At 32.8% G+C, this 23,186-nt stretch overlaps 1 protein-coding gene across 1 annotated transcript; it reads right to left on the reverse strand.

The window, feature by feature from the left end:
* Nucleotides 1-1,941: 1,941 nt before the first annotated feature.
* Nucleotides 1,942-18,708, reverse strand: Atg7 (Autophagy-related 7). Its single transcript, XM_085945751.1, has 11 exons — nucleotides 18,166-18,708; nucleotides 17,855-18,050; nucleotides 15,692-16,153; nucleotides 13,166-13,272; nucleotides 12,907-13,051; nucleotides 11,442-11,600; nucleotides 10,899-11,087; nucleotides 9,128-9,310; nucleotides 8,267-8,382; nucleotides 5,931-6,225; nucleotides 1,942-4,371 (listed from the first exon to the last, which is right to left on the reverse strand). The coding sequence occupies exons 1-11, from the start codon at nucleotides 18,351-18,353 to the stop codon at nucleotides 4,339-4,341; spliced, it is 2,073 nt and encodes a 690-aa protein (XP_085801877.1). The 5' UTR covers nucleotides 18,354-18,708; the 3' UTR covers nucleotides 1,942-4,338.
* Nucleotides 18,709-23,186: the final 4,478 nt, after the last annotated feature.

Here is a 23,186-nt window from a genome sequence, read left to right on the forward strand (position 1 = left end):
TCACATAGTTTTTTTTTTCCATTGTGGTTCGGACCCATAATAATATCCCCCCATTAACCGACACTTAAAATGTACCTCATACAAAACACTAATGAGACCAGTTGTCATGTATGGCTGCACAGTATCTTCATAATCATCAATGACACAGAGAAGAAAATACAATTGTGACTGTACGCTTTTTACAGGGACTCCTCACATTCAGGAAGCCCTGGTCAACCTCGTACAAGATGGAGAAATAGTGTTGAGTTGGATTAATGAAAGACCGTGGGTGTCCTAAACTGGAACGAAGCAGTTGGTTGTAACGCCAGGAAGATTTTATAATTTTTTATCAATGTTAGGGTATTTTAATTTGAATCGGGTGGACATTAATTTTTTTTTTTTACCTTACCTGCTTCCTGAATTTCCGATATCGAAGTTGCTAAGCTAAAATGGTAACAGATCGTCGCTGTAGGATCGGTTTGTTGAATATCCATTTTTGTCGAAATCGACCTTTTAATGCAGAATGATTTTGTGTATCTAAATGGACCAGAACCATCCTTTACAATGAATTACTTTGTAATGAATACAGCATTCATATGCTGTAAAAACAACAATTTAAATACCTCCATATATTTAAATATAGGATAATGAAATTTGTTTCTCATCCAATCCTACAGCGACAAGATGTCACAAAAAATGAGTTATTTATAAATTTATTTAGAATGTCACCATGAACATTCCAAAAGTATGTCAGCAAGAGTAATTCCTTGACAAAGTTACAGTTGTTGCTCTCCTGTAAAGAGAAAATGATTGTATGGATATATAGTAAAAAATGTAGGTAGGTATATTATTTTTTTATTAGCAACTTTTATGAACATACATAATTTTCTTCAAGCTATTAAAAGAATATTTGAACACATTTAAAGCTAGATTTATCACAAACATAAATATGTTAGGTAGAAATTTGTTCAATGAAAAGTTATTTTAAAAACCTATGGCGAAGAAATATTTTCATATATTTTTTTTTAACTATTACACTGACATCTATGACGAATGGATTTCTAAAATCATTGTATGTAGGTAATTTCAAAATTGGACCAAAAAACCTACACAATAAAGTGAATGATTACGAAGATGTCTTCTGAAAAGTTGCTAAAAACTGAATATGTGTAAGTGACGTTATATAAATTTGTTTAAAACACACCATAACATGCCATAAAAATAATCATTTTTAGTGAGTATAATATGATTCAATATTAATTATTTTGTGGGGAAAAAAATCACTCAAGCCTGGCAAGGAAAAGCAACAGGTTTCTTAAGCGTCAATTACATTGAGCTACTTTACGAGCTGTTGGCGAATTTAAAAGTGGGCGATACAAAACTTTACATTCGCTGAGAAGCCACAAGCCAGCGACTATTTTGACAGGACGTAGTTCATTTTTTTACCGGGTGGTTGCTACTACGCTCTACTGCGCAGGCGCAGTAGGCCCACACGCCGGCGTGTAGCGTGTAAAGTTGACCGGCTTTCAACTTTTCTCTGTAGATTGTTTACAATCTGCTTATTAGCTTGTTCAATGATTACACTGGGCGAATTTACAGGCAGATTGTAAATTCGCCAACAAACAGCTCGTAAAGTAGCTCAATGTAATTGACGCATAACACATTATATCGTCTCTGTTCTGGCAGAACACACTAACTGGAGAATACTAGTTTTGAGTTTTTGACTTTGAAGTTGTTAAAATGTTTGAAATGGTCTATCATGTGAGTTTATTAAGTAATCGTAAAAAGGATGACTTTAAAATAAAAACTGTTTATTTATTAAGAAGGTTTCCAGACGGTAAAGTTTGAAATAAGGAACATTTTGTATAACTAACTCAATATGTCATTTTTTCGAATTAGTGTCTTCTGCCAGAACAGTGACGATATAACTCTATTAATGTTACCATTTTTAAAATAATAAACATTAAAATATCATACACTATCCAAACAACATAAACATTCTCGCCTCAATAACACAAACATTATTTATAATAAATCACTAATTTGTGCTTATTAGAAACAGTCTCACAAAATGTATAGTTTGGTAGATAATAGAATATAAATGCAAACAGTCCATAGTTGGGGAGTGAGAATTAATCTTCGAATTACATCTTCATGAATAGTTTTTTTTTTTAAATACTGAAACAAATAAACACATCGTCAATCTATATTGTAATACTCATAATACCCATTTTGGTCAAAAATTAAATTGTTATTGAATACATTAATGTTATTTTATAAATAGACATCTAACCTCTTAATTCGTGTCGATACAATGCAAAAAATTGCAAACCAAATACCATCAGGAATCGTTGTTCCCTGAAGAAAAAGTTCTTTTCGTAATATAATTTCTAAAATTAATACTATGGACAAAGAATATTTGATGGAATTTAAATTCTAATTAAACAAGTTTTATACTATTCCATTTAAGTTTTTTGCGACTTGGGTTTCACCTTTCGGCATCTCACTCACCGATGGTAAGCACACACTGACAATGAATACTGTTTATTCTCGTTTATACAATAAAGAAGGTAAAAACCGTATTACCTACGAAGTAAATAAAGTATCAAGTATGAAAACAATTTTGGATATTTTAAGTGTTTGTAAAAACCCATAGTAGATACATTAGATACTGTCAATGTTAGTGTGCATTTACCATTGGTGTTGTAAACATAGTGACTGAGGAATAGTACAAAACTAAATCAATTAGAATATAATTTCTAATTTTCAAAAATTCAGATGGGCAGTTTCATTTCAATTCTCGACATACGAACACACCAGTTCCGGCAAATTACGTCTATGGGAAACTACATTATTGCGAAAGTTGACAAATTCATATAGGTATCTGGCATCCACCCATCCACTCCCCAAAATTACATCAGTCAAGAAGTTACAATGCGACTTCTATGTCAAGTCTTCTAGATCACCACGGTCATTTCTGGAACTAAAACCCTCCCTCGCAGTTACTTCCCCCCTACTACATTCCCTCGCGCCCGCCCATAACTCAGTGTGTGTTCGAAACCGCATGGAGTTTCATTAACATTAAAATGCCTAAACTTGTGCTGAATCAGACGAGTGTATTATTTTGACTGTAGAAGTATTGTACGGAGGAGAAACAGAAAAGAAAGCTTTTAATTCCTCTCAATAGTATCTGCTAAAGTCAACATTTGACATAATAGTATCAGATCACAAAAACCATGTGACGTAAAGCGTCAGCACATGCAGTGTTGTGACGTGGAAGACTTGTCATAGAAGTTGATCTATAGTAGAAAATTACACTGATAAAAACATACACTTGACACAAAAATAAATTTCGAAAAATCGTATTCAGAATACTGGGCCTTATTAAAATAAAATGAGTGGACGTTTATATCTTTGAAAAGATTATGAATCTTTGGAGCCACATGATGAGGAATATACAATCGTGAAATATATGCATTATACAGTGATCCCCTCGTCTTCCTACACATGAAAAAGGGTTGACTGTTGGGTAGGCTCATGGGTCCCTGCAAATGACTGGAAGAGAAAAAGAAGCTCGAGAGACCTATACACGGCGGTGGTTGGACAGTGTGTAATAGAAAAACAACATCCCTGAGGTACAGGTACTGGAGAGAGCTAGCGGCAATGTAACATAATGTAATACATCTATACCTTAAACATACAGCCCCCGCTTGTTGTATGGCTTTTTGCTATAATGACTTTTTTTTAAATCATGGCGTAATTTCAATTTACGGCAAATTTTTTTCGATATACAATGACCAAATTAAAAAATGAAAATATTTGAATTGCATGCAGAACAATAATAAGTCATGAACACCTGCACCATGAAATATGACGAACCATGACACGTGACAAGTACTACTCAGTCCAGTCTGGAAGGATATATCAAAAGCGCTTTCTTATTTCGAACAAGGAATGAACATCATATTGTAAATTAATCGGAATGAATACATATTTTTTCAATGGAAATGTGATTTTGAAATAAAATGCTTTGAGATTTTCAATTTTTTTTCTAAAATCAGAACCGATTCAATGGAAATTGTACAGAAATACGATTCGTTATAAATGACATTTTGCTTTACAGCTGTCCGGGAACGTATTTGGGCCATAAAATAATATTGTGTAATATAATGTTATGGAAAATAGTGCGATACAAATAATGCGTAAACATAATCATTATACATAATATCAACAGTGGCACTCTCAATTGGTCATCGTAGGCTTTGGCTTTGGACATCAAAAGCACGTGAGTTCAAAATATTAGCACTCGAGTAAGTATGTTGAATAATATCTTTCCTCAATGACACATTGTTGTGTAATTTATTCCCCATCGGAGTCGCTCAAAGCCCACATCTGCAAGAAAAGAAAAATATATGAAATATCTAATACATACAATGAGTTGATCATATGGAGTAGAACAGTGAGTCAAACTGCTTTCCAAAGTATCACTTACAAAAAGCATTCATTGTCATGTTGTGCTATTCGACCCATGTCTAAATGAGGCATAAAATAACTAATAATAAAATTAAGTTTAATAAATATTATTCTAGCACATAGCAACATTTAAATGCTATAGGAGGCAGTGGCGAAGGGTGGAGATAGACTGTTAAGATCCGCCATAAATAGTGCACACTAAACTTTGTCAGTGATACGTATTTGTTTTCATTAAAATTAGACTACAATGTACAGATGGTATTCGATAGTTCATGCCATAATAGATAATAGTCAAAAAATTGTTGTCTATCTATAAAATAACTAAAATTATGCAATTAAAACCATACATAACTTTGGATATTTTATAGATAGAAGAATATTTTTTATCTATTATAGTTTGGTTTAGGCAAGGCTTAATCAATTTAAAAAAAACTACCCAACAATATAAACGAAAACAAATAAGTATGAATGAAAAAGTGTGCACAATTTTGTCATATTGCCCAACATATACCAAAACTATTGTCCTGTCCTTTATCACGTTTTGGCATATTTATTTTTTTGGTCTAGCAACATTAAGTCACTTGTTTTTGATCCGTTATGTTGGCCTCCCTACAATAATGATCTATGCATCTATCAAAATGGAGGATGACACGAGAGCTTTTGTTAACCCTGCGGATGCAAAAAGACTCACATGGAAAACTGGAAGAGGAATAAAAATAAGTGATTAAGGAATTCAGGGGAGGACTTTTAATTACAATTTCTTCTCATCTCCTCAATCAAATACAGTATAACCTCGTTTTTACGTGCCCAAAATTCACGTTTTCCCGGCAATTGCGTGTATTTTTTTCAGTCCCGATGTATTTCAGTACATTTAATACCCGCATTTACGTTTTTCTTTCCCGCGATTTACGTCGGAAATATTCAAAATATGGGAGTTACGCGCACTTGACAATGATTGGGTCGTGACATTCGAACGATTTTTCAATAAAAATTTTAATTGAATGTTGTTTTTTAATAAAACGTTATTTTTTTAGAAACATAAAATTTAAATGTTCTTTTTTTCAATACCCCCCTTTTACATTTTCCCTCCAATTAGGTTTTTTTTCTTCAGTCCCTTAAAAAACGTAAAATAGGGGTTATACTGTAGTTCAATTTGATTATCTCAAAATGCCCAAATGTAACATAGATCATTATTGAGGGAGGGAGAAGGGAGGCTTCAATTGTCAATCCACATTCATCCACCTACTTCCCCTGCGGTTGCATTTAAAACCTCGTTCGATTACATTCCACTGCTCCTTTCCTACTATTGTCTACCAGCAAAACTCACCAAACGTAGATAACATAACACACAGTAAAAAAACTTCCTAAGCGTGGAGGTCTCGGAATAAACTTGTTACCAGGATTAGCTGTTGGCTTTTCATATAATCCCTTACCCTATTTTATATGTGAAATAAACGTAATTTAGTATATTAGATTACCTCTGCGTTATCAGCGTCTATGTGAAGCTCAGTAAGGCCAGTAACATCCTCCAGGTATTTGGCGCTTTCAAAGACCTTCATCAAGAACTCAATTGATTTAGATCGGTACAGGTCTATCACAATACTCGAGCAAGCAATGCACTGTTTGAACTTCTCCGTAGACGGCAGGATGTGCTGGTACGAGGTGAGGAATCCTCGAATTGAGTGCGGAACAGCTCCAAGGATACCTTCATTGTCAACTATATCATCGTCTTCGGTGTGTTTGACGATGTTGAAAAAGGCTGGAGCGTTTATCCTTAAATTGAGGAAGACAACGATAATTTGTCAAAAAATTTTGTCCCTTCTATTTAAAGTAACACCACTGTGGCAAATTATATCCCGAATTGTGTAATTTTAAGAATTTTTAATTATCTTCCTTTTGCTTATGGCCGGACGTGCTCAGCGTGGGTCAAAATGGAACTTTTTTTCTATTTTCAAAGCATGATCCTGGACGTACCTTAAACGTAGATACTCTATTTATATAATTTTGAAGCCTTATTATCCTTTACATTTATTTTAAACATTTGATGACTGCATAAAGTATTTTTAATACATAAAATAGTATTCTTTTAAACCTCTCGCTCTAATGTTTTAGAATATAGTCATATTTCAGTACATAAATGTGCAGTGGTGTTAAGATTTTTTACATTTGTTAATTTTTAAACGCATTTATAAAACCATCAGTATAATTTATATCGACATTATTATAGTGAAATATTTACGATAAAAAATTATATTGACAATCTCTGTGATCCCAAATTTGACAAGAATTAGGCATTTTATAATTCAAAAAATGGGCAAGATTAACACATTTGAAGATAATTCTAAAGATACTCATTATAAGCTATGTCTTTGACCATTCAAGTGTGATAAACATCCTATGAATAATGATTGCTTTATAATAATTATTGACCTAAGAATAAGGTAGTGTTTTTTTGAAATACGCCATTTCTTTTGGCATTCCCCAGTGGTTAAGCTGAGCACGTCCGCCCTTAACATCACAAATATATCGACCTACAACTTCTAAGTAGGTATGAAAATAAACTACGTTTCATTAATTTTTTTTTTTGACTATGTCCGGTCTAAAAAGATCATATGGGCTTCCATGGAATGGAGGTTTGTATTAACAGATTTTAGTTTTTACGAGAAATGGATGTCAGCCACTTGCTCAAACTATTATGTAGGTCCATACTCTGACTCATACACAAATTAAAAAACAATATGTGCACTTGTCAGACCCAGGATTCGAACCTAGGACCCACGACGCTGTAGGCCGACGCATAAGCTGCGCGTCCATCGTGGTTGTTACATTGTGTTCATTAATTATTACACATTATAATTGATGTTTTGGGAAAAGTAGATCCCATTATACGTGTCCAGAAAATTGTACATATCGTCGGTGTTTTGTAAAAAGGGCGAATCAACCAAAATGCTATTTTACATGAGGAGGATTTTTAACTTTTGACATTTATTTGTTTATTAGCTGTAGATGATTATCTAACAAGTTTATAATAAAGCTTAGAAAGAATACTGTCATTATAATAGGTATTATTATATAATATTTTAAAAGGCCTAATATGTCCCATTTGCTTTTTATTTCTTAATTTTAATTAATTTAATTTTAGTTGATTATCGTTTTTAAGTACTTTCCTGCAGAGATACAAATTTGCCGTTTTTACACAACAAAGCTAGTGGGGTAAATATTGTATTTTCATTAAAATCTCGATTTCGCCAAAATGGTTGATTCGCCCTTTTTACAAAACACCGACGATATATTATGCAGTTGGTTGTATCACAGTTCACCATGAAATATTGTACCGGAAACCGATGGCCGTATAGCATTTAGATCAAATTAATGTCTAAATAAAACACTTAAAAAATACATAATAAAAACCGCCAGAATACAAAGGAAAGACAGAAGAAATTAAGTAAGTATGCTAATTAAAAATACAATCATATCGTATATAATTAATTAAAATTCTGAATGATTGAAAAGTAGGTTAGCAAGTAGGTGTTCGTAAGTATCAAGACTTATCACTATCTGATAATATTGACAGTGTGATTATCAGATATTAATTGATACCAATCAAAATCAAATTAATACACTAAACTTATTGAATCTAATAAAATTGAAACATTACTCAATGCTATACGGCCATCCCTTTCTGGTATGACAGCTCACAGTGAAATGCAATATAATGAAATGTAATACAGACAATTTGCATGTAACCCGCATGATGATTACATTGTTGTTAGTGAATAAAAAATCTCATGGAGGTAGGGTGTCAAAAACTCACTTTTGTTTATGTTGAGAGATAGCTATGGTCATTTCAGCGGCTAACGCTGCCGCAATGTTTGCTACCCCTGGCCTGGTTACAGTACACTGTTGATCTAACGTTCTATCTTTTTGTGACTATAATGAAAGAAATAGATTAATCATAAACAATTAGTCACTTTAACGGTGAACGGACAATATTGTATTAAACATACACAATCTGAAAACACCTGATATATATATACCTACTAGAAAACGATTTGAACCTGAAACCACTAAATTCACACCAACGTGCTTTATCAAATAAGCTATAGGCGTCCTATATAATTACGATGAAATCAACTAGCAGTTTTTACATGAGATGCTTATCAAATTGCATTAATTTTGGCTGTCAATTTTTGTGTTTTTACATCAAAGTATCAATTAAGTGCCCTAATTTAAATAAATAAAAAAAAATATATTACTGTCTTAATCTTGTGAATTAATCATTGAATAAAATAAATGGGTGCAAAATGGGGGTAAAAAATAAGTGCAGGTACGTTATAACTAAAATTTGGAGCAATCCGGATGTCAATATAAATTGAATTATTATAAATTAATAGTTAATACAAACATTAAATAATTTAATGCTTACCTGGTCAAAATATTTTAATTTTTAACATGCACACGGTGATAAAGTATTCCAAGTAAATATTTATTTATTAATCAAGTGGCAACACAGTGTCCGCCCTGAGCACTCACTTCATGATTGATGTAGAAAATCTACCAACATTTATTATTTTGTGGCAGCGCTCCAACGGCTAGCCAATATTTATTTTAATTCCTTCTTCCTTCCTTTAACATTACCCCCTAAATTTATAAATTCAAATAAATCATAGCTCACATTTCCGGGTGCGGTAACATCATTGCAAAAGTAGCAACCGAGCATGTTACCAGGTATCAAATTTTGTTTTACTTCATCTCCGTTCGAGCATCCTTCCATGGAGCAATCTTCATGTTGCGGAGTAGAGACACCGTGCCTCATGACGAGATAGCTGTCAAAACCTAATGCCGCATTTATTGTTAGCTGAAAAGTCAATAATGCAATATTATGATCTTTCTATGTACATATTCCTCCCCAACGACAGTCACTATCCTCCGGGAGTGTCTCCATATTTCAGTTAAAGGGGTAAAGCTTTTAAAGTCGATCCAACTCTCGATTGGGTCAGTCGGCCATTGCAACTTGGTTGCTACAAGATAAAATTTCTTAGCTTTCAAAAAGTTTACAGTGTCTTATGCTCAAATTACATTGGCAGATTGCTTCCGGCCCGATCGTCTGCCACGATTGCCAGAATCTATTATAGATAATTTTCCGATATTAATCTATTATAGAATCTATTATAGATAATTTATATTAAGTTTTCCGGTTATCTACAGGTTAATAGTGAATGATCGTGAGCAAATTGGAACCAATCCTATTTCCGTCTGCCACGATTCAAGCGAAGATTGCTGAGAATGTACGAAAATATCCGAAGCTACCGCACGTCACGCCACCGCAGATGGCCAATGATTCTGAATTCATCACTTCGATTGTAAACATGTCTCTTAATAACCATCCACAAGATGTCGACACAACTATACAAAACTTTCTATATGTCAAATGGCCGCGACTCGCTACTTGCATAAAATATATTTATAGTTAGGTTTGACAACTGAGTCTTGACGTAAAATTGCGAGGGAAAACTGTTCAGTGTAGCCAACAATCTAACAAAGAAATAGTTTTCGGTCAACCTATATTTTTAATACATAATAGCAACACTATGTTTATTTTAAACCAATAAAAAGCTAGGACTAAAGCGATCGAATCGTTGCGTGTAATTGCTTATAGTGTAAAGATGTTGGTCACAATGATTGGCGTGGATCGTTGGATCTGCACGTCAGCCATTGTAATTAAACCTTTACGGATGCTTAACATTGTTATGCCACGGCTGTGGTCACATGAATATGTCTATTAATTAAGGCGCTAAGTACCAAAATAATAAAAACTGACATTTTTATAGAAAAATGTTCTACATACCAACGCCAATCACTTCAACTATAGTCTAAGTGCCTCAAGCAAGTCAAAAAAATACAGCAAAATAATTAAACCTGTCGACGTTGTAAGTCCGTTGGCGTGTTTTATTTATAATGGTGTAAGTAGCACTGTAGTGGTTAACGGCATTCAATATTAAATAGCTGACGATGGTGTGTTGACACTTGCGAGTTCTTAATACCTAAAATTATAGAAGCTGCCGTGATTGCTTCACACTGTAAAACTACATTTTTCAAAAGGTCTGCTTCATGAAATTTTACTGCAATGACTCGGTATTTTGTAACTACAGGCAATACTACTTTTTGGTACTTAGAGCCTTATTTAATACATGTATTCACATGGCAGGTAATGGAGGGAAAAGCAAGTCGCCATCAATAATTATCACAAAACAAAATTTTGTTTAAAACTGAATTAAACGAAAAGTAATAAAACCTTTTGTTTTAAATATAACTGACTCAATTACAAAAGAAACAAACCTTGTCTATGATGATGACATACAAGTAATGACTTAACTGTCGATTTAACTTAATTTTCTTATCGATTCATTTTATTAGACTTGGAAAACGGGATGTTCGGTACTGACCTTTCCAAAATGAGCTGCAAGCAATGTAGGCAGCCACCTGGCCTCTCTCGAATCCAGGAGTAGGAACACAACATCGTGAGCGCAAATCGCTTCGGTCAACCGTATTATGTCTTTTAAGGTTTGTTCCCTTAATGAACTGCCCACTGGATGTCCAGGCATTGGAATGTGCATAGCAATGCCATATGAAATCTGAAATAAATATTAAATAAATCTATTCTATTTTTTACTATTAACATCAGTCGAACAACCCTATTAAAAAGTTGCAGTTAATACATGAATCAATGAAAATATAATGTTGAAAATATGCATCTGTTATAGATATTAATATTATATAGATTGCATTGCAAAAGCTGTGATTTTACATGGGAGAATGAGAAGATACATGTGCTAAGTGCAGAACAAAATCAGTCAGAGGTAGTAGTGTCAAGTCACATGTGTTCGACGTAGTCTACACAGTGTGCGCAAACATTACAAACAAACAGTATGTTATGTCTATAAACAGCTTTCCATTATAAAATATGATAAACAAATGAAAATACTTACGACGCCTGGGAATATTTTCTTCAAATTATCAGCAGCAGCTGTGGCCTTTGCTTTACCCCCATTCAAGCAGTCTTCGTGATTGAACAAATTTTGTCTCACAGGATTCGAAAATGACACTTTTCCGTTGTCAATAAATGTTATGTGCCTAACACCCCAAGCCTGCAATATGCGAAGAAAACCTTTTATCAAACTACAACATTCACTAAATGATCTTCATCATCATCCAGGATTGATGCATTACTGGATAAGTCTTCACCTCCTGAGACAACTTTTTCTATTTCTCAGTAATTACCAGAGGCAAATAGTGCCTATACACGGTTCCATAATATGACAAAATCGTTTGACTAAATGGATAATGCTCACTTTGCCTCCAATATTTTTTTGTTCAGCCATGTCAAAATCTTTCATATTCACCACAGTGCAGCGTTAGTGGTTTTCATACATGTTTCCTGGACAAATTATTTCAAACAATCGACTTAATACCATTGTTTATTGGTATTAAGTTGCAACGTTTGTTGCTAGTTTCTCACATAGTATTTTCAATATATACGGAAAAAAGATTTAAGTATGTAACATTATTTTTATTGAACATACATAATGTGAAAACACTTCTAAGAAAATATATAACGCATAACACAATGCTATAGGCATAATACAAAAGCCGATTGTCAATAGTAACTCAATTTAGAAAGCGCTATAGAGTATTGTAAGAGCCATTAGTTAAAATGTGTCGCAATTAGATAGGATGCCTATAGCATTGTGGTCGATGTGCGTGGGCGCGAATCCCGAGACGCAGGTTCCATTCCTGCTGGATGTCATATTTTTTCAAAAAAATGATTTTTTCTATTGGTTATATTATATTTTCTCAGAAGTGTTTTCAAATTATATATGTTCAATAAAGAATGACTGCACGATTTGTGGCAATCGAAGGCAACCACAGAAATAACTAAATCGTTAAATAAATCTAAATCATTAAATAAATAACTAAATAAATCTCGAATGTTGGGAAATATGGAATAAACTTTGCCACGTGTTAAAAAATATATTATTTTCAATAGTTACAAAACTTGTCACATAAACGAGACACGCATTCAATATTGGTAATATTTTAGGACACTCGCACTGCATTTCTTGTGTATTATGGCCTGACCATCATAAAGTAATAAACTGAATCCAGCTTCAAAGCCAGATCCATTCTGACTGGCTTTGACATTTTTATCTTATTAATCTGTTCTACAGTAGCAATAATATTATATGTCCAACAAATTCTTTTTTACTCATCAAGGTTTCTGCTATTAAATACCTTTATTTCCATTAAACACTAATCATTTTGCCAAACTTTGAATCGGTGACGTTGGTAGCTGTTTCAGGTTACAAGCCTGCTCATCATCTTCAGACTTTAATGACATAATGAAGGACATAGGAAGAATAATGGACAATACAAAGTAATTTTAAAAATTCTCACCAATAAATTTCGAGCCACAGCGCACCCCAATGTTCCTGCTCCGAGTAGTAAACATTTTGTCTGTTGTATCAAATCCAGATCTAAGTCCGGCAATAGCCGCCATTTCATTAACTTCAAATTTAAATCAACAGATGACTCAGCCAACCTAGATGAGAACAATATTTAATTATTATAGTATATAATATTCTGTAGATTTAAAGATTGTATTTTTTGTGCTTTAATCAGAGAAAAAAGGTATTACGGAAGGATAACAACGTACATTATTGGGTCCATTGAGGAGGCCATGTTGGAGAATCTTGGTCCAAATTTTCCTCGTTCGTTTCTTTCCCAACCGACCCAATCAACACCGGATTCAATATTCTCTTCCTGTGAAAATTAAATGAGTAAGTAATTTTGAACATTACATAATTGAACTTGCGTTTACGTGATAGAGTTCCATTATAATGGTTTTAAAACGAATAATTTGTTGATTTTAAAATGTTTGAGTTATTTATGTTGGCAGCTCGCGAGTGGAGAACTACAGGGTTGTAAGTGTTTGTCCTTGATGAAACAAAAGTAACAATGTGGCAGTTTAGAATACTACTTCATTGTTGGGTTTGTTTTCTCAAGGACGAATACTTAGAACCTTGTAGTATTAGGCTCGCGAGCTGTTTCAGTCTAAAAATTCAAACAGTGAAAGTTAACGATCCATAAGTCTTGTCAAAGGGGGTCCTGTGTAGGGATTGCAATACCGAATGAAAATATCAATACCGGTTTTTTGGTATTTTTTATTGAATACCGGTGTTTCTTAAACATTAAAAAAGACGTAAGTAGGTGCTTATCAATAGATATAGCTATTAAAATCTTTTTAAAATAATATCTTATAGCAAAAACCTACATACCTACATTTATTATGTTGACATTTAAAAATATGTATTGATCATAATTGTAGAGCTAGTGATTTTTTATAAAAAATTTGAATATATTGATAATTTTAACTAAAGCCCTCAAAAGTTCATCAAGTGCAAATAAGTCCTAGCTGCAGGAAAAGTTTCCTAAATTCAACGCTTGTGCAGTTATCAATAATTATAGCATAATTGAACATTTTTGTCATGGATGTTTTCTATTTCAAAATAATATTATGATAATTCATCGCGACAATTACTTATATAAATTATATTTAATGAAATTTGTTTTATTATTTTTTCACCTCTGTTGGATTCACTCAATATATTTGCATTTTAGCAGCACATAACTTATAATTCATTTTCAAAAACGTAAACGAGTGTGTCTATCTCCGGTATTTTGGATTTTTAAAACCGGTATTTCGGTATTGACAAATACTGGAATACCGTTTTTGAAATACCGGTATTGCAATCCCTAGTCCTATGTTAAATCTATCTGCTTAACTCCTCCTTGCACACAACACTGGCTTAGTTTTCATTTATAATTTGTTTCAATACATTTTAAAAATAGGGATTTTGCCAAAGAAATCGGACTATACCTAAAGGAATCATATTAAATTTAAGGGCGCAGGTGGCTAAATTGATAAAGCACATTGCCCGGAATCCGATGGATGCAGGTTTAAGTCCTATCCGGTGCCATATTTTTTTCAAGATTTTTTCTAATAGGTTCTTTGGGGTGTTTTCTAAAGATGTATATTTAATATTTATTTGTCAAATACATATTATGTAGTTATTCTCTGTCTAAGTTACGTAAGTTTCATTGGAAAAAAATGCGCCCACCATTCCATTTTTGACTATAAATGTGCTCCTGATGAAAATAAGGTTGGGAATCTATTGGGAATAATGACAAGGTTTGATACCGATTTTAGTATGGATGAATCGAGACAATGGGATTCTGTGTTGATGTCTTGCATTGGTTACTTATGGTGCATTCTCAGGTGTCAATGTCTCGCAATGTTTAAAAATAAATTGATAGGAATGGTCCCACATATCGATTTAAGTTGAACCAATAGTCATAATCAAGATGGTCTCACGTCAATTTGTTAGTTCGTCAACATCATTTCATCGGACCATTTTAATAATCTATCGGATGAAGATGTAATACTTAATTCAGAAACTAAAACAAGAACACTCTGCAATGCATGATAATCAACTATGCAATTACTTACAAGTCAAAATAAGTTTGACGAGCCGATGCGAATTGTTGGTTTAGTAACCTTGGTTACTTTAGTCAGTTTACCGAGGCAACCAGTTGACTCGAATGATGATTCACTGTTGAAACGACTAAAAGTAGAAAGGACCCAACTTCGTTCAATTTAACTTAGTTGAAATATCGTTCCCACTTATCATTAACATATAATTGCCACGAGAGAACACGGCAGGCATTATATAATATTATGTAATGTTATTTGGAAAAATTATTTTACGTGATTGTTCATCTACATAATGATGGTTTATTGTATAATAAACATCAATTAACATTGTAACACTAATGCAAGGTGACACTGACAAATAAATCTCAGTAGTGAAAAAGAGTGAAGTTTGCTAAAAATTAATCTGAAATGCATGACTTGCAGTTAATTTAGCATGTAATTGTTGAAAGGATAGTTGTCAACATCTTGCATGATAAGGATGTTTTCCGACCATTTACATTGTCGTGCTGGATGATTTCGGAAACCGTATAAACTAAAACTAGGACGGCGGCAGCAACCATGTCAACTAAAACAGCTTTGAAGACAACAGTTTTTTGTCTTGTAAATGTCAACAAAATCGAATATCTAAAGTTGACGACTCATCTTGAGTTTCTAAGTGCGAAAATGCTTATAATGACAGTTACTTACATTTGGAAACGTCACATTGAAAATCAAACTGTCATCAATATTATCGTTCTGCTTTGCCCTCAGAGCGATGAAAGAGACATTTTTCCCGCGTAGTTTTCCACAGTGATATACCAGAAGGGCGACAAAATTTCTCAAAGCCCAACCGGGATACTCATTGTTACTCGGATCGACAAAACCAAAGCAAATCTCATTGTCAACTTCCACGTCCAGTGAATAATCCCCTTGACCTTTCTTCGTCAGAACCGCAGACAGAGGGCACGCGGCCAGTGAGTTTTCTTTGAATTGGACAAAGAAATATTGCTTCTGCGTTGGATCGAGGTTCGCATGAGTTTTCAGTAAATCCGACAGCTGCGTCTCATCGAATTTTTTGTTTAAGAGAAATGACTTTTCCGATTCATTCAGAACTGGCAGACTGGGAGCTGGAAATCCAAACCAGTAGAAATATTGATATTTCTTTAAATCCTAAAAGAAAAAAATCACTTAGTTAAAGAAATAATTAATTAATTCTTATTCTATTAGGTAACTAATCGGTTTTAGATGTGTACCAGTGGAGAAAAATGTTTATTGGAGGGAAGTAATTAAGTAATCCTTCTCGAGAGAGTATGATAGATCACTGCCAGTTTTAATCGTGGTTAAGTAGATCACACTCAAGTTTGACATGCCTGCTAAGGAGTGTTTATTTTGTTGCTTATAGAAGGGTTACTTAACTGTCAAACCAAACTATGATACTGCACTCACTTTTTGACATTTGTGATCAATATAGTCTGCCAAATGATCATGAATAGTCACGCATGAACAACACGTCACCATATGAGTTGTTCTTTCGCAGATTGGACAAAATTGCCAAATCTGAAGTGAGATCAATCCAGAAGAGACCCTACAGACTGCATTACATCAACAAAAATGCACCGTTTTGCACAATTGACTCCTTGGAAGCCAACATTATTTGTGTTATTCATGATATACGCCCAGCAGTGGCGAAAGGTGAATATAGGCTGTTAAGATCCGAGATAAATAATATTTATTTTAGTGTGCACTACATATTATGTAGTGCACACTAAACGCTGTCAGTCAAACGTATTTGTTTTCATTGAACTAAGTCTAAAATGAGTAGATAGTGCTTATTAGTTTTTAAAATTCAATTATGCCCTTCCTAAACCAAGCCAAGCAAGAGATAATAATAAAAAAATTTTCATTTATCTATAAAATATCTAAAATGATACCAAAACCATACATAATTTTGGACATTTTATAGATAAATGAATATCTTTTATCGATTATGCGTATCTATTCTACACACAAGACTGCTTTCGGCCGGTACGGCTGCTATCTAGAGTAGGTTTGTATTGAAGTATTAGCGCTTACTGTAACAATTACAATAAGTTAGTAGTAATTGTTACAATAAGTCCTATGTTTTAACAGAGCCTCTTTTGGCTGTGGTAAATTTTAGAGCGTGATAGACAGTTTTGACTGTTTAGACGGCTAACTTATTGTAATTGTTACAAAAAGTGCTAATATTTAGATACAAACCTATCCTAGATAGACACCGTAGCGGCCAAAAGCAGTCTTGTTTGTAGAATAGATGTGATGGTTTGATTTAGGCAGGGCTTAATGAATTATCACCATCTGTAATATTATGTATTCTTAATTCAACGAAAACAAAACATGGCTGAAAAAGTCTGCACTATTTTTGTCAGATCATCCATAGCATACCTAAGCTATTATGGTTTGGTTTAGGTAGGGTTTAATTGAATTTTTTTAAATTTACCAGCACCATCTGCAAATTGTATTCTTAGTTTAATGAAAACAAATAATTATGACTGACAAAGTTTAGTGTGCACTATTTATGTCAGATCTAGCCTACCTCTACCCTTCGCCACTGACGCCCAGCAGTGCTCGAAAAAGTGGCCCAAAATTAGACATCCAGAATGTACTTTGTCAAGAACAGCTGCTTATTTTCAAACGTTAATACCATCTATTGATCTTTTACATAAAAAAAATTAAGTTAATTTTGTACAACTACAAGTTCTATCGGCATTAAAAAACTTCCTTTATAATATAGTAAATCAATGACTCGATGAATGGAGAACAAACAACTGATGGTATTGTATTGCAAACAGAATTTGCAAAGTTCTCATTTATTTTATGATTTGGTTAACTCACAGCATATGACAGAATCAAGAAGCGAGAAAGTTTCGAGGGGTTCTCTATGCAAGCTCCACTTTTAATGTCCTCCCATAACAAAACCCCCTCATCTCTTAACAGCTCTACTTTGTCGCAGTTTTTAAAGTCTTCAATAGTATTTTTATTCAACAGCACTCCATAAGATAAAGCCGAATGTCGCTTGAAGTCCTGTGACCTAAAAATTCATTTATAAATTATTTTTTTATTGTTAATTATTTCCACTGGTAATATTTATTATAGTCTGACCTAGGACAAGATATCCTTACAAAATAGGTATACAATATACATACTTGTTGAACGATGTAGCGTCGACCTCAAACAAACATGAAATATTTGTCTGGTATGAGTAACTGCCGTAGACATTTTTTCTTGTTTCCGATAGCTTATCAACATCGAGCTTAATCTGAGTTAGTTTATGCCAAAAACTCGGATTGACAAACGATGAAAAAGGATCGTATTTTACAATTTCTGGTTCCATATTTAATTTGTACCACAAGTCGTCGAATCTGAATGGTTTTTTTTTTAACACGGTACAATATTTTACAAAATTGACAGATTCTGTTTTATTTGTATGAAAAATAACACCACTTTGTTTATCAAGCGCTGGCAATTTGATTTTGACGTTTTGATGTAGTGTTGTCTTACAAAATGTTTTAAAATATTTTCCCCATTTTGTTGAATCCGCTGCGTCACTGCGTCATCTTTTACTCAGATTTATCGAAAACTAGTGTAACTGTATTATCATAAATTTATTTATTTTAATTACCCCAAATAGTATAAACGGAAAAAATATTGATAGGTATCATTATTCAAACAGCTTTAACTTTTGCGTCGTAGATAGAATTGGATTGTTTTGTAGACTGTCAGGTTGGTACCAATAAGACTAATCAGTCAGCTGTCAAAACAGTCAAACAAAATGTCAAATTGACCTTACCGCTATTTTTAATGTAATTATTTTTTTTTTGTGAAATTTACATGACAGATAAAAAAGACGTCGAATTGTTGAAATAACATTATAATCATGGATGCCTGCTGGATTAAAATAACTGAGGGGTAATAAACATAATCTATTCTATAAAATCTATGTGCCTAGTACGGTAAATCTGTGTACCTACTTCTCTTTGATTAGGTACTGTTTTAAATCAATTTCTCGATAATATGTACTTCCGAGTGAATTAGACTTTTAAATGGTCGGAGTCGTACTCTAGTACCTACCTACCATTTATTAGCGATTTCCTCTTTGTTCAATAGCTAAATATTATGTTTTTTTCTTTCACAGATTGACCAATGGAATTGAGTTAATAAATCAAATAGAATATCAAAAATTTCGTAAGCTGCTGTCTCATATGATGAACAATGGACGGACGGACAGTGGATCTTTTACACCTGAAGAATTAGTCGCATTAGAGAAGGTTTTGAAACTCGATGCAAATGAAGTGTCACTCGTTTTAAAAACGATCAAACACATTGTGAAACGCATGTCCAAGTTTATAATGCGACCTGCCAATCTCACAGCAGATTTCACTAATATTCTGAAACTGGAAGAAGAGCGGTCGAAACTGTTTGTAAACTTATACAAAACAATCATTCAAAATACATCTGAAGACTTCAATATAACCAATTTTGGTAATCTTGAACGGTTCTCTGATTTATCATGGCAATTGAATATAGAACTGTCGTCTAGTTTAAATAAAAAGGAGCGATCGCCTACTGTCTTGATTGATATGAAAACAAAAGAACAATCGCTAGCTGAAAATAAAGTTATGGAATTGAACTGCAGTGAACTTCAGACCTTTTATCAACAAATCGAGATGTTGCAAAGTGAAGTTGATAACATTGTCAACGTAAAACAATAATTATGAATCAATTATGATAGTCATAATAATTACACATTTATCTACCAGTATAGTGTCATAATATACAAAAGATTGAGTTATGTGTAAAGATATTGAAGAATACATTCTTGTAAAAAGATGGAACCTAAACATATGAAAGTGATACCAAAAAAAAATCACTAACTTTCATACAAATCCTAATAAGATGCAACAACTTTGAAAATCTTTTTATTAAATCAGTGATTTCAAACCTTTTTGTTTCACAACTAAATTTCCCATTAAGAATACCTACCTACATGAGCCTATTTTTCGCCACACTGAATTATGATTTATCTAAAATTATTAAAAACTCATATTGTAAAAAATGCATAAGTTCAACAGAGGGGGATGTACCTAGCAAAGGGAACTTGACAAAATAATCTACCAGCTTCGGATTGCCATAGGGACAGCTGTTTTTAGTGATCTATATAAATTGCAACTTCACAAGTCTGAAGATGCCGAAAGACGAAACTCATTTTGGTAAAAATCATCTAAAATACGTGTAAGCATCTTGGATATTTTTTAATTTAAAATCATTCCTTCACGCAACCACGGTTGGTTATATTAATTTTCTTGCGACCAATGTTTGTCGTATGGGCCCACATGCCCTGTAAAATAGTTTTGGGTATCTTTGAGAGCTAAGTTTGAACAAGATGTTGACTTTGTAGGAAAGGTGTATACATATGTTATTATTATGCCGTCTCTTTTCTCATCATAGAAATTTAAAAAAGGTGCTACAGCCACAAATATCTATGTACCAAAATGTGGCTTTCAAACAAAAATGTTTACAATACCATTTTATGGTATTAATATGTTATTTTATAATATGGTCATGAATCGTTGATTTCTATAATAAGAAAAGATAGAGCATAATAATGACATAATATATTGACATCTACGTCATTGTGCTGTATGCGATTACTGTATTACGCCACTCGTTTTTTTGCATGTCGGCAGTATTATAATGGTTTTAGTTACAGATACGACCGCGGTGACGTGTATGTCTCGATATAGAAGCCGCAGTCTAGATTTTCTTTACAAAGTTTACATTGTTCAGGCTAACCACCCAAATACTCATTTTTTCACCCTTACAGGGCTCTTATATAAGCTCTTAACATCAGATACCTAAATATCATGGGGTTGCTACCAAAAATTGTATAGTAACAATGAAAAACACTACTTATTGTGGAATTTCATACAATAATAAAACGATAAAATCTTTTCAAAATTTAATTGCCTGTAGAGTTATACAAAATTATTTTTCTCACAAAAAAAAAACAAACACATGACTGCATCTATACAACATAAAATAATATGATTGTTAATAATTTGTATTGACGAAATGATCGGAATTGGGTCAACAGATAAAAAAGCCTTGCTTACAATCACAAAAAAATTAATCTCACTCTTTATGGAACTAATATAGTCTCTATACAGATACATAATAATATTAGGTAGGTACTTATAAGACATTTCTTTAAAAGCTGTCAATATAGTGTGCGTGTTTATGCCGACTTATATTAATTAATATAAAACAATATATATAGTTTTAATACACACAAATGTAAATTAAATAAATGATTTCTAAGTGTTATATTATCATTATTCCTATGAAACATCCTTTTCCAAACACATAATTACATCACTCTATTTCTAATCACATATAGGTACTTAACTCTTTTGAATTGCTTCATTTAATTATTCCATCTTAATTCGATATCACCAAAAAGAATGGAATAATGGTGGGAACATATCGAGAACACGGCACACCACGCAATGTAAACCGTGCAGATTACACACACGTAATGCTATAAAACATCAGCGGGTTCATGAGATAAATGTATTTGGCAAATTTTATCTTTTTTAAGTCTTTCAAAATGATAAATTGCAGTTTAAGATGCAGGAATATAATGTATTATTGAACAGAAGATACATGAGTATAATATTAATTCATATTATTAGTACGTGTAGCGTGTGGACACATCGTGTCGGGATGTTAATAGTATGTTTCTGTTCTATAATACACGATATAAAATGGTAAAATATGGCCGTGGTGTGTTCCCAATCTGTTCCTGCCATAATATATTATTGTAATAATAAATGATTGTAGCAGAAATGGTGTTTTTTTTAATAGATATTTTTCTGTAAACTTCAAGAAAGACTTGGCATTGATTACAACTAACTTACATCATTGGCTTATTAAAATAACAATATGCTTACTATTAGAAAGTACCTATCTTTAATTAGTAAAATATGAGGTATTGCACATGTTCAGATGTCTCTCTCGATCTTGAACTCAACTGTCAGTCGAATTTCCGTACCGAAGACAAAATAATTAATCGAGCAATTGAATTGTCATGCTGACGAACAAGATATTTCATGATTAATAAAAGTTATCTGTGATTAAAAATAGGTCTCCAAAAACACCATATCAATATTATTACAAAAGGTTTTATTAAAGTATTTCTTTTTCTAATAATAATTTAGTTTAAAATCCAAATAAATGTAGCATAGTATTATAGGTGGCGGGTGATCAGTAAAATTGTACTGTTGACAATATAAGTATTTGAGAACACAATACAATAAATTTTAGCAGCACATATGAGGGTACACGTCAAAAACAGGCTCATCGCATTTTTTGAGATTTAAATGTCAATTCGTTGAACAGAGAAAGTGTTCAAGAATGGTATTAAAACTACCAAAATCGATTTCATTCCTTCATAAATGGAGGGAGAAGAAAGTGTAGTCAAGGCAAAAATCAGCTCATTGTGTATGAAACTGCACAAAAACGTAGGAAATGTTTTTATTATACATATTTCAAAATAAATGATAAATCAATATAAGTATAAATTCTTTTACTTAATATTAAACCCATTTTCCAACCAACAACGATTTCATTCTACTTTTTGGTCTCCTGCACAATTATCATTTTGTCGATGATCCTGTTTTTGCCGTTTACCCTCATATTATGTGATCAATAATGAATTACATATTAAAGCATTTTTTTTTAATATTATAACAACTAAAGATGTTGAAGAAATACGGTTTCCCCATCAAGATCATTGAAACATGTTCCAGTTTGAGATAAGTGTCATTTTTATATACAACATCATCGTATTCACGTTTTGTATGACAATAGACTAGGAACCCTTTTATTTGCTTCACTATGTTATGTGTAAGGCTCTATTTATATAGAAGGTTTTCTTCAACATCTTTGGTAATCGGAAAGTATAAATTACGCTGGATTGTGATATTACATTGTATATCCATTGACAGCCGTCGAATTAAAATAGGCATTGTCTCTTTTCCAATTGAACTATAAAATATACAATAAGGTTTTATATAAAATCAAAAAATATTAAAATAATTAAGTGATTCTTTAAATTGCCATATCTGAATGTGACTAAGAAAAATAGCCCAGATACACGAGAGATTAT

Source organism: Rhyacophila brunnea, unplaced genomic scaffold, assembly GCF_057557595.1.
Source record: "Rhyacophila brunnea isolate RB1 unplaced genomic scaffold, BYU_Rbru_1.0 scaffold_19, whole genome shotgun sequence".
NCBI lineage: Eukaryota > Metazoa > Arthropoda > Insecta > Trichoptera > Rhyacophilidae > Rhyacophila > Rhyacophila brunnea.

What these genes read in the sequence shown, in the direction of transcription:
- Atg7 (XM_085945751.1), bottom strand. Translation starts at nt 18,353, where the DNA reads ATGGAACCAGAAATTGTAAAATACGATCCTTTTTCATCGTTTGTCAAT. An exon ending in GACGCTACATCGTTCAACAA is followed by an intron (nt 18,051 to 18,165) that starts GTATGTATATTG and finishes ATGAATTTTTAG; the next exon opens with GTCACAGGACTTCAAGCGAC. An exon ending in TTGCAGCTCATTTTGGAAAG is followed by an intron (nt 9,311 to 10,898) that starts GTCAGTACCGAA and finishes TTGACTTTTCAG; the next exon opens with CTAACAATAAATGCGGCATT.